The sequence below is a fragment of the Gekko japonicus genome, unplaced genomic scaffold, assembly GCF_001447785.1.
Source record: "Gekko japonicus isolate JY-2015 unplaced genomic scaffold, Gekko_japonicus_V1.1 scaffold2325, whole genome shotgun sequence".
Lineage (NCBI taxonomy): Eukaryota > Metazoa > Chordata > Lepidosauria > Squamata > Gekkonidae > Gekko > Gekko japonicus.
Window position 1 is genome coordinate 68,182 of NW_015160902.1, and position 13,171 is coordinate 81,352.

Below are 13,171 nucleotides of genomic sequence, written 5' to 3' on the forward strand. Positions count from 1 at the left end.
TAATGAGAAAGACAGAATTTTGCCTAGAAAGAGGCTGCTGAGAGGGGAGGAGATAAAGTTGCCAGTTTAAGGTATGGAAATTCCTGGAGATTTGAGAAGTGGAGCCCGGAGAGGGGGACCTCAGACAGGTACAGCGCCATAGACTCCACCCTCCAAACCAGCCATTTGCTCCTGGGGAACTATTGTTGCCAATCTTGGCCCAGCAGCCATCAAACCATTCTCTTCAACCCCCTGCTGTGCAGCTGACTTTCCCCTAGGGTTGCCAATCTCCCGCTGTTACAATTGATCTCCAGATGACAGAGATCAGTTCCCCTGGAGAAAATGGCTGCTTTAGAGGGTAGACCCTATGACATTATACCTGCTGAGTCCTTCCGCCCCCCCGCCCAATGCTGCCCTCTACAGAATCCACCCCCCAAATCTCCAGGAGGTACTTTACCTCCTTCCAGCCTATGCATTCGTTACAAATCACATCTTTCTAGATCCCATTGTATTGCTTTCACAACGGGCTTTACTGCTAGTTCCACATAAAACAAGAGAGAGTCTTGTGACACCTTAAAGACTAACAGATTTATTGTAGCAGAAGCTTTCGTAGGCTAAAGCCCTCTTCATCAGATGGGCTGGAGCCCACAAAAAGCTTATGAGTCCATAAATCTGTTCATCTTTAAGGTGCCACAAGACTCCTTTCTTGGTTTTTGCTAGCGTGGCTACCGTGCTGGAATTGTTTCTAGAGCGCATCTCTGTCATCTGATCACTGGTCTTGACCTACATGCCGCTCGGCTCCATTCCTCCTAATGTTCCCTGCTTCTACCCCCACAACTTATGCCAAATATTGCAAAATCCTCAGCTATAAAAAGAATAAATTGCAAATATATAACTTTTTTCTTAGTTTGCCTAATTCATTCTGGTCACAATAGTTGGAGGTCTAAGGTGGGGCGCAGTCATCTTTATACAAGGGGTGCTGTGGAAAAAGGAAGCATGTTTTAATAAGGCAGAACTGCAGCCAGGTAAGTTGAAAATAAGCTCAGAATTGGCTTAGGAGGCATTCTGTTTCGCCTGATGTTTTCTCAATCAGTGGATTAGTGTTTTGGATGAGGACCGCTCTTTCAAAATGTTAAAACCTTGGATGAGGGTTTCTCCATGTCCTAGGAATAGACTGAGCTAAAAAGTCAAAGGAAGAGACATGGCAAGCAATAGAAACTTTGTATTAAACAGACATGTCATTCATGTATGGCTGGTCTGCGCCTTGTCTGTTCCACATGGAGGCCACTTCCTTTTATTGATTGCTCCTCCTCCTGTACATTAGAAGAGCCTTGTCAGATCAGAGCAGTGTTCTTTCTAGTACCTAGAACACCTTGCCATAGAGATGTTCTTGATCAAGGGAAGAGTTCCACATTAGCAGTAGCTGGTGCTAATCTTCAAGCTTTCCATCTATCAGGAAAGAGCTGTACATCAAGCTGCTCTAGAAGTCATAGCTGGTGTATAGCTCTGTCACCCAAATGGAGAGTGTTTCAGGCAGCCTCTATGTGATCAATACATCTGTCTTCTGTCTGTAGACAGATCTGTCAGGTGAATGCATGTAGATACCAGTATAAAAAGCACTCTGACCTTTGTAAGAGAGCATTACCCAAAATGATTTGGTGGGGAGTAGTTTGATCGTGTTTTGAAAAACAATCCAAATACATCATGGACTGTATGATGGGTCCATGCGCTTGTGTTTCACCTCACAAGGACAAAACGTGCTCCCGATAGTTTTCCAGTATTTCCTTTGGTACTATGCTAGTTGTTTTTCTGATCAAGACAACATTAATGTAATTCCTTCAAAAAATTCTAGCTCGATTGTGGAATATGACATCCCTCATTTCTGTTGTGTTTTAATAACCAAAATATCAAAAGCAATGCCCTCTTAAATGAGTGAAACGATGGTCATTCAGATGTTTGTGTGAGTCATAGCCAGCTCTTGTCCACTGAGATTCTGACCCTCTGCTAGTAAGCAACTGGCTCAGAGGTGTAATGCAAAGGGGGAGGTTGTGTACTATCTTCCTTTGTAGCATATGTTAATAGTAAATCATCACAGCAAAGTCTGCTTTCTAAATATCAGTCGTGTTTACAACCAAATCTGTGGAACGCTGGGAATCTGTCAAGATACATTAGCCAATTTATATGTGCAAAACTAGGAGGGACAATTCAGATTCCATGGGAAATACTAAAATATAGTACCATTAAAACTACAGCACATTCTCACCTCTTCTGTGGCTGTCTTTGCAGGTATGAGATTTAGAAGAAACATTTGCTTGAGCTGTGACCCGTTTTTACATATCACTTTTCTTTCTGTAGGATAAGCCTTTCCTTTCTCAGCACTTTGCTCCACCAATCCTTTGCGCTCACTTATTTGCTTTATAACTTCTTCCGTAGTCTGCCTGTTCCTTACAAGGACACTGAGAAATTATTCACAAAGAATGCAGAAGCCTGAACAAGCTACCCAACATTCTTTTGGTATGGGTCCCTCTAATATGTGGTCTATACATTACAGTGATTCTATGTAGAATAGAAGAAACATAGCAAGCCAAGTGATTTTTTAATAAGAGAATCAAGAGCAGCCCATCCGTTTGCAAAGTAGTATATTAACGTCAGTGCTGACATTTCAGAGGAAATTCCAAGTTTATTTTTAGATTTGAAGGAATTTATTTTTATTCATTATTCATAGCTAGATACATCTCATTAAGATTGGAGACTATTTTTCTCTACAGAAAAATACTGAGACAATTTAGAGACAGCCAAGCTAATCAAAGAATAGATCACGAACTCTCCTTTATATAGTGTGAGTCTGTGACAAGATAAGAGTGCCATTTTTCCTTTTAAGATCAGTTCTTTTCCATTCAGTCCTTTCTATTCAGCACACGGAAGGCAGAAGGGGAGAAGCACTCAGAAAATTATTTTTCTCCCATTTTAGTCCACAGTTAAACATAATTGTGTTAGACGCTGAGTTCTACTATTCTGTTTATTTTTTGTTATTTATTTGAAAGATGCTTTCCTACATTCTCAGCCGAATAGACTCTTGAAGTAACTAACAACATATACAATTATACAACAACAAAAGTACAGTGAAATCAATAATATAATTTAAACCCAAGATGACAACAGTTGATGTATAAAAACAGACTCAGTTTCATTCTGCCCCCAGAGCCAGCCTGGTATGCCTTTCTCTTGAAAAGTTTTCATTGGGATGGTGCTGCCACTGAAATGGCCCGAGAGGTAAAGTGTTGGACAGCCAGAAGATCTTAGTTTCCATCCCTAGCATATCCAATTAAAGTATCTCAGGTAGTGAGAAAGACCCTTCTCTGCATAAAACTCTGGAGAATTGCTGCCAGTCAGAATAGACTGTATTGAGGTAGATGAAGCAACAGTCTGACATGTTTAAGGCATACATAGTCATATGTTCATATAACTGCAGTTGAGGTCCTTGTTTCTTGACCAGCTTTTGCAATCCAAATCTTTTAAGGAATGGACACGCAAGCCCCTTTCCCACTTGGTTTCAGAAGGTCAGAAAACCTTGTGGCAGCCCCAAGTCCCCTTTCCCTCACTCACAGCCTTCTCTCTAGGTATTAAATAATGCCACCAACAAATCCAAGAGTATCTCCTATTAGACAGAGTTGCACCCATAGCACTCTCTGCCTAGTTGCCATGTCTCACCTTTCACTCTTTCATGCTAGTGCGGGACAGTGTATTGCACCATCTCAGTTTCAAGTTATCATGTTCAATGGATGGGGAGCTGGCCTGCTGCCCCTTCCATTCACTGCACTGCACTGACAGTAGTGAAACCAAATAGGCTTGGTGTGTTTACAGAGATGAGACTTTGAGCATTCAAAAGGTAAGTAAATAAAAATGAAAAGAATTTACGTGGTCTGTTCAAGAATCAGGCAGAGCAAAGATACAAAGAAAAAGTGAAAATACAGACATCAGAGCACAAGAAGAGTCATGCTGGATCAGACCAAAGGCCCATCTAGGAAACTCATGAACAGGAAGACTGCAACAGCTTCATTCTGCCTGTACCCCAGCAACTGATTTAAAGAGGCATACTACCTCTGGTACTGGAAGCAGTAGATATTCATCATGATTAGTAGCCATTGATAGCCCATAAATTTGTCCAGTCCCCTTTTAAAGTCTTCCAGGTTGGCAACCATTAACACATACTATGGCAGCAGATTCCACAAATTATACGCTGTATGAAGAAACACTTCCTTTCATCTGTCTTGAATATCCCACCCTTAAGTTTCAGTGGATGACCCTGGGTTCAAGTATTATGGGAGAGGGAGAAAAATTTCTCCTTTCCACTCTCTCCATGCCATGCATAATTTTATAAAGCTCTATCATGTCTCCTCTTCCTTGCTGTTTTTCTAGGCCACGTAGCCTTAAGCGTTTTAACCAGTCCTCACAGGGCAGCTGCTCTAGCCCCTCGATCATTTTTGTTTGCTCTTTTCTGCACCTTTTCAAGCTCTACAGTATCCTTTTTCAAATGTGGTGACCAGAACTGTACATAATATTCCAAGTGTGGTCTCACCATAGATTTGTATAAGGGCAGTATGATAGCAGCAGTTTTATTCTCTATTTCTGTTCTAATTATGGCCAGCATGGAATCTGCCTTTTTCACAGCAGCCGCACACTGGGTTGACATTTTCATTGCGCTGTGCACTATCACTCCGAGGTCCCCTTGATCTGTTGCTGCCAGCTCAGATCCCATCGGTGTATATATGAAGCTGGGATTATTTGCCTCAATATGCACCACTTTACACTTTCTCACATTGAATCTCATTTGCCATTTTAATTTCTATTCCCTCATTTGAAGAGATCCTTTTGGAACTCTTCACAATCCATTTTTGTCTTAAGTACCCTAAATAATTTGATGTCATCTGCAAACTTGGCCAGACTTCTCACACAACTATACACTTATTCTAGTGATGCAGTTGCTAGGATAGGCTAGTAAAACTTGACACTGAAGGATTTAAAAATCTGTCATTACCTTAATTCTCAGAGTTTGAACTTCTCCCAATGTTCCTGGTCACATGGTCAAGTGGAGTCCCTCAGTAAAGACTTTGTCCTTCGTGGTTCATGGCTTCCTGAACCCTTAGCTACAAGATAAAAGAGAGGGAGAAGAGCCCTGACTTGGAGAGCCCAGACAAGCCCAGTCTTATCAGATCTTGGAAGCTAAGCAGGGCTGACCCTGGCAAGTACTTGGATGGTAGACCTCCAAGGAATACCAGGGCCAGGATGCAGAGGCAGGCAGTAGCAAGCCACTTCTATGAAACATCGAAGCCTCTCTAGGGGTCACCAGAAGTCATCCATGACTTTCAGGCACACACACACACACACACACAATACCAAAAAGAGGGGGGGGACTGCTTACTTTGTGCTGAGAATTTATAATCACCCCTTTGAGAGTCTGTCCCCCGGCCCGGAGTTGTTCTGATCTTTCTGTCTCAAGAGAATGAAATTACTGTCTAGCCATTTGACTTGCCCAGTCTATAGGGTTGCCAAGTCTGACTTACCTTGCCAGCGGGGGACTCCGGGGTGGCTCCTGGTGTGCGCGTGCGCAAAGTGTGCGTGCGCGCCGCATGCACATCACAGGGAAGTGACGTCATGACCCTGTGCACGCTGAGGGCAGGGCCACAACCAGACAACATAGAGTTTTCCCTTGTATGGCCGTGGCCCCGCCCCCAGCATGCCCGGCGTCATGACGTCACTTCCCTGTGACGTGCATGCTGGAATGGGGTTCCCCCCGGGGCCCGATTCCCCGGCGTCTGGGAACGGGCCTCTGGGGCGGGGGGATTTCCACCCCCCGGGGGGACTTGGCAGCCCTACCAGTCTATGTTCCTTTAAGTGTGAAATTCCAGCAAGGTGTGGAATGGTAAGGCCCTTTGTTCAATTTTGGCCAGAGCAATTTGCACCTGTAAGGACTAAAATATTCTGTGGTGGACCTCCTGATGGCACTGGTATTTCTGGCCACTGTGTGATACAGAGTGACACAGAGTGTTGGACTGGATGGGCCTTTGGCCTGATCCAACATTGGCGTCTCTTATGTTCTTATGTTCTTATCCACTGTCCCCATTTTTTCTGCCAGCTATGAGTTTGTACCCAGCAACAAACCCAGGTAGTCTTAAGGGTTTAATTATTGTGGTAAATTCTAGTGCGAAGGGCATTTCTCCACCCTTGTTCTTGTGGACTAGCAAAATACTAACAAAATACTTCAGTGTGGCCAACAACTTAATGCCAAGTGGACCAGTAAAATATCTTATTAGGGAAACCACAGACTGGGCTTTTGCTACAGATTTGTGTGGGTCATGGTTAAGCCATTAAGCTCTTTGATAAGATCATTTACATGTTGTTGGCTAAGGCTAGGCTTCAAAAGCATGTACATCCAAATAAACTATGTCATGTGTAAGCTTCCTCTTTTGAGAGGAGAGGGGGAAAGGTCATGCACATCAGTTATATACTTGTTCATGTAACAGTCCAGATCACACTTGATATTTACATTTGTGTGAAGCACATGTGTTGCCAAGGCCTGGTTCTGTTCCCAGACCCTATCATACCAAGAACTTTTGCCATGAAAACTAGACCTGACACTTATAAAGGCTTACTGTTCATAAGAGAATTTCTGAATCCTTGCATTTTACACATGAATAAAACTTTGCTTTGAACTGCAGAGCTGATCCCTGTATTGAAACCAGAGTGCGTGTTTTCTCAGCTTGCCCTGCAAACACCACTTCAGCGACAAACCGGAGCGGCCACTTCTAAAAGCAGTGTGGTTCCGTTTGTCTGCACATTCTGTTCTTCACAACCCTGTGGAGAAACCATGAACAAAGGTGTCGATTGTGGCCATGACTTTGACATCAGCTCTTTTAAGATCAGAACTGGGTAGCAATCACGAACTCGGCTCTCACAGAACATAATTACAGTTGGTCAAAAAGAAGGGGTGGTAGGGATCAAAAATCTCACAGCTTAAAGACCTCTTGTTCTTCTTATACATGGCATACAGTGATAGATCTTACAAAAGAAATTTTGTAATGTTTTAACAGATCAGGAGTCATTACCTGTTGGTTCTGGGGGCCTTTGATTTCAGACCCTGACACTTTCAAAATAATTTTCTGTATTTTTAAAATTATTCTCACCTTTGTACCTATTATATAACCTACAGCTTTTCTGTGGGAGGGATGGTGGCGTGGTGTAGCCTGATATTGTCAGATCTTGGAAGCTATGTAAAGTCAGTACTTGGAAGGGGGATCATCAAGGAAAACTCTGAAGAGGAAGGCAATGGCAAACCACCTTTGCTTCTCACTTGCCTTCAAAGCCCCTTGCTGGGGTCACCATAAGTTGAGACTTGACGGCACTTTACACACACACAGCTTCTCTGATCCCCAGGATGGGTGTTCTCAGGTCATGGACAGTGTTCCCTCTAAGCTGGGTTAGTGTGAGCTAGCTCACAGTTTTTTAGCCTCCGGCTCACACATTTTTGTCTTAACTCAAGAAGGATGGCTCCAGAGCAAACTAATTTATGCAGTAGCCAAATTGCTCGCTCACAGCTTTAATGCCAGTAGCACTCACAGTAGAATTTTTGCCCATAAGACTTCACAGCTTAGAGGGAGCATTGGTCGTGGAATATGTTGAGAGAGCCATTTTGTTATGCCAGTTCTTTAATTTTTGATTTACAGTCCCCTAAGGTAGTTTTGTCCTGACTTGGATCGCTCAGGGTAGCCCCATCTCATCAGATCTTGGAAGCGAAGCTCTGGTTAGTATTTGGATGGGAGACTACCACCAAGGAAGCTGAAGGTTGCTATGCAAAGGCAGGCAATGGCAAACCACTTGTATTAATCTCTTGCCTTGAAAACCCTATGGAGTCACCAGAAGCAGAATGCGACTTAACAGCACTTTCCACCACCGGTAGAATTCAGGGTTTTTTCCTAAGCATTATGACCCATTACACATTTTGAATATCAACATTGGGGCATAGGACGTATGTTTGGGGGGCGGGGGGCGCACAGGATCAAAAGTATTGATGTCATTGCATGTGATACAGAACCTGAACTTTTGGAAAAACTACTTGCTCTTGCCTGCCTTGTACCTTTCCTCATGTTTCACATTGACCTTGTACCATGTGTTGGGGTCCATAAGAATGTCCAATGGTTTTGTGAGTGGAAGTATCAACAGAATATTTCTGGTTGGCATCAAGTGGCTGCCATGGTATGTTTTCATGCAGCAGCTGATCCTGGCCTATTCGGCTGTTTTCTTGATCACGCGAGCAGCCCACTATCAGCTACCGAGGCAATGTTGTATAGATGATCCAAGACACTGTCCTCAATGTGCTTGATAATAATGGCATTCCAGACAGAATATTCTGTCCACTCCATGCAAGAAAAAGTGTATAATGTTCACAAAACTTTACTGTCTTCATTACAGCAATGGCAGCCAGAATAGGACAGCCCATTTTCTGGGTGTTGAAGTTAACTCTTGATTACTTTTGTAGTCAAGTTTCATGGTAGTGATTCAGAATGTACCTAAATCGTCTGGGTGGTTCAGTAAGTACTCAGAACATCTCACATGCCTTGGTTCAATCTCTTTCGCAAACTACTTACTGAACACATTCAGTTCTGTTTGTTTGGCACCATAGCCAGAAAAAAGCCAAGGCAGCCAAGCACATAGAAGCTGAAATAGGAGTCCTGGCAAAGACTGGGATGAAAATTGGGTAGAGCACTGGTATATATCCACAGAGTTTTAATATGGAAGCCAGGTCGTATGCAAGACAGCATTATGAACTGAGAAATCCTTTCAGAGCAGGGCTAGAATGAAGTGTTGAGGCAGAAGCACATACAAGTAGGGGCGGTGGGAGTGAGCAGATAAGGCAGAAAGACACGTAGAAATAGCAAAGCCAGTCTGACCATTGCAAAATTTGGACGTTATATACATGGGGTCATCATGGAATTTCACTGTTTCTGAAATCCTCTGTGCAGAATGCAAGCACTTTGGCCCCTTGGCAGAAGGACCAATGTTTTTATAAATACCATGAAAACAACATCTTCTGGGCTGTTCATTTGGCAGTAAGTAACAGAGGAAAGACTTTTTGCAGAATCTTCAAAGTTCTGAATATTTTACATGAAGAATTGTGAAATCAACAAATGTACATATTTTCTTACATTTATTTTCTCCTTTCTGTTTAAAGGATGAGTGTTTTGTAAAAAAAAAATATCCTTAACACTCTGTTTTTTTCTAAAAAAAACTGTTGAAAGAAAACAATATGCACGTATAGCAGTTTGCTAAGCACGGTGTAGGTTAGTCAACCACTCACTGCCAGACAACACAGCCTATGAGCTGGGAACTTGGTATACGGAGGAAAAGATAATAATATTAATAGGAAGCTGTCAGAAATCAGAAGGGGTTGAAAGTCATGTAGCATGGCCACCAAGCACTGACATACCAACCCATGCAGCTCAGACCTTTGACTTCAGTGGACTTAGAAGAGTGTAACTCCACTTAAGATTGCATTGTCAGTCACAGAGAGGAAAAAGAACATATGGGGGTGGGAAACATAACTAAGAGAGAGTGAGAATATGTGCCTATACATTTAGAAGAGGTTTATGATAGAGATATAATAAGAATAGGAAGGAGGGGGAATCAACAGGACCTGAATGCCATGTGGTTGACAAAAGGAATGCCTAATTTGTCTTTATTTTTTGAAATGTCTAACCAAATAGAGTTGTGTTACTGCAGTTCTTAGAAGGTTACCAAGAATTCACTTGGGTATAATAAGCTGGTTTAATAAAGGATGGTAATCCTGTTCTTCTATAGCTGTGATCACAAATGAGAGTCTTGTCCTCCTTACTGGACTCTCACTCAGTCACTCTCCGCAATTGCTGGATCTGTTTGTCTCAAATTGGGTTTGTTGATGCTATTTGCTTATTTTCCATTTAGCGTCTGCCATCTTCTCGTGGGGTAGGCAAGGAGACTTCAACCATAATAAGAAGTTCTGGCTCCTGATAAATAATCAGCATCCTCCTTGAGTGGTAACGCGTTTGTTAGGTTCACTTCTAAAGTATCACAGGGGTCACACACAACAGAAGTGGGACTGTCCCAAATGTTTGAGGCCTTGTTTACATTTTGGCTCCAAAATAAGGCCAGAAATTCAAGCATGTTTGACATTTCTCAGTGATAAATTAGTTGTGTGCCTGCAATCAGATGAGACACATGCTAAGCAAAGTGTAGACAGAGCACCGAATACACAAAGTACAGAGAGACGTAATCCTATTATATCACTTTTATTTTTGGTCAGTTTCCACACTTCACCACACCACTCTTTTCGCAGAATTTAGCTGTGATGTTTTTCCAGAAACATAGCCGTCGCTTTCAAAATCTGATTTTTGCTCAGTGTGTTTTTGAATGTCATCTTCCAAGAATAACCCTTAATTTTAAGAATGATCTTGCTCCAATAACCTCAGTGTTAAAATCCATAGCAGTTTAAGTTTCAGCCAAAGTCACACAAAGTTCCCTGCTGCCATCCCAACAAAAACAGCTTCTTGATTGCTGTTCCTTCTTGCTGAACCAGCACCATGTCCCTCGGCCATTTCTTCGTTTACTTTGCTGGGAAGCTTCCCTTCTTTGCTATGGTTCGTTGCTCCTGGGCAACACAACCCTCACAGCAATTGTTTGGGGAACAAACCAAGTAGAGCTAATGCTGGCTAGAAGAGTCTAGATTCTAGTGCAGCCAGCAACAGATGCAAGAAAGGAAGAATGCGTGGAGCTGAGAGTATATGAAAGAGGTACGATAGCACTACCTTTAGTCAGGTGTAGCCCACTGTTGCCAGTTTGCAACCCCAACCTTTAAATCTCCCTCAATGTGTGTCCATAGCTTTCCCTGCCTGTCTCCTTCCTGGTCCTGTCTGTTATGTGTTATGGTAGGCAGGAGGAGTCCCTGTGGCACTGCACAGCAGGTGGAGGAGAGGAGGCAAGTGGTGAGTCCCCTTGTTGTGTTGGTGATAACTCTTGTATATATGTCAAGGAATTAGTGCTGGATTGCACCTCAGTTCTCTGCTAAACCTCTGGTACACCTATAATACTTTAATTTCTATAGCCATTAGCCTCTGTGATTGAACATGTGGTTCTGTTTCCCTGGAGGCTTCAGGACTCTGCTAAGTGCTGCGGCCTTGCGGTACCGATAACCCGGTACATGAATTTTGCCTCACATGACTTTTGCCTTCTGGGAATGTTTATACTTTGCAGAAGTCAGGAGTCACTATCAAATTTTACATAGATAGGGTATCTGAAGCTGGCTTAGTGGGACTCTCTTAGTCAGCCTTGACTCTCTGAGTCCGTCTAGCTTAACCGAGCTTCCCTTGACCTCCCTGACCCCGGAGAGAGAAAGAAAGGGGCTGACTTAGTTGTATACATCAGATGTATGTCAAATGCTCATCACAGACTTGACTAGCCCTGTGGTTGGGAAAGGGTACTTAATGTCTGGATTTAGTTTTGTTCCTTGTTGTTCTGGCCAACCACCCTTCAGTTATGGGTGTTGACAGAGCAACCAAGTATATCCGTTATAGAACTTCAAGTGCACTATTTATGAATTGGGGTTGTGTTGAAATGCTACAAAAGTTTTTTCTGACATAAGATGTGTAATAGAATAAACTGAATTTTGGTTTAGAACCCCCTCCTCCCCCCCCCTCTCTGCAGTTGGGAAGCCAGCTTCTCTCCCTTCCCAAAATGAACACAGTGGGAATGGAAGTGCACGAAAACATTCCTGCACCCTTCATTTCCCCAACAATATACATTCATGAGCTTAGCAAAACTGTTTGAGGAGATGCTGTTACACAACCCCCCGGGGGGGGGGGGGATGGGCATGTATCTATCCCTGAGCAATGACACCTTCAGGTCTCTAAAGAGGTAACATCTGCTCCTAACTTAGGTTACCAAGGAAGTTTTTGAAAAAGTCATTATATTATTGTTTAAGCTAGTCTTATTACTTTGAAGGAAAAGCTGGAGTGACCAAACTTTTAATAGCCAAGTAGAAGAGGGAATTTTGGCAGCACGGTGTATTATGTCAGGAAGTTGCAGGAGCGAGACGAGCAGCAGCTGCCAAAATTCTGCCTTCTTCAAGCCTGCCAACCATCTTCTGTTGCATCTGGAAACTACTTGAAGTCGAATCTGAGCCTTCTGCTGGGACAGAGCAGAAGATTTATCTCAAGTATTGCAGATGCCTCCTGTGGTGTTTTCATCACTTTCTAGGTAGGCTGGCGTCCTTGGCTGAGTCTCGCTATCTCGAACGCAGCAGAGCTATAATTAATATTTTGATGGGATGGAAATCTCACTTCGAGCCATCAGTGGAGGTCTTTCCTTCTTCTTATGTCTTCCTTGCAGAATCACCAGACATTGGGCCATCTGTTGTTGTCCACACTAGCGTGCCCTTTGGAATCGAACATTTGGAGTGGAACATAGAAAAAGTGCAGCAGTTGATCCTAGAACACTTAAGAGGTATTATACCTGTTATACCTGAACCTGAAAGTGTCAAGTGCCAGAGATGGAGATATTCTCAGGTAATCTCTAGTAATACATGATAGTAAAATGCTTAAGTACCTAGGAATTATTGTTTTATCAATATTCTTCTTTGCTGAAACTCAGTGGCACATGCTTTGTAAAAGATCAATCCAAGTCCCTAGAATTTCCAGTTAAGAATTATCCCAGATTGCAAGAATAGGGAAAACCTCATGCCTGACACTCTGGAAGATATGCAGGGCTTGACTAGACAGACTTGTGGAACTGACTTGCCCTAAAGGGAAATTCATATTTACATTTTTGATGTTGTTGCTTCTTCCACATGGTTGGGGCTGCAGAGGTACCGAATGCAATCATGTTTGGTCAGGCTGTTGATGCAGAAAGTTTCTACACCAACGCCATCACTGTCCTGACCACATATGTGGACCTAACTTAGTTTTGTTTTCTACCACAGAGCAAATGAATCTGCAGGTCAGTATTTGATGAAGTGCAGTTTATAAAATGGAGGGAGGAGGCATCAGTACCTCCGTTCCCTGCATATTTCCCTCCCAGAGATATGCGTCATAATCCCAGGCTGCGCCTTCAGCCAAACTGCTGCTTTGCTATCCCTGGGATTGGATGTGATAACAAAATATATAGC

General features: G+C 42.9%; 1 protein-coding gene across 1 annotated transcript in view; it reads left to right on the forward strand.

The window, feature by feature from the left end:
• LOC107121105 (renalase-like) overlaps positions 1-13,171 on the forward strand; it is a 40,388-nt gene that overhangs the window by 14,096 nt on the left and 13,121 nt on the right. The window contains exon 4 of the mRNA XM_015423963.1: positions 12,397-12,572. Within this exon, the coding sequence (XP_015279449.1) occupies positions 12,397-12,572 (176 nt within the window). The remainder of the gene's footprint in view (positions 1-12,396; positions 12,573-13,171) is intronic.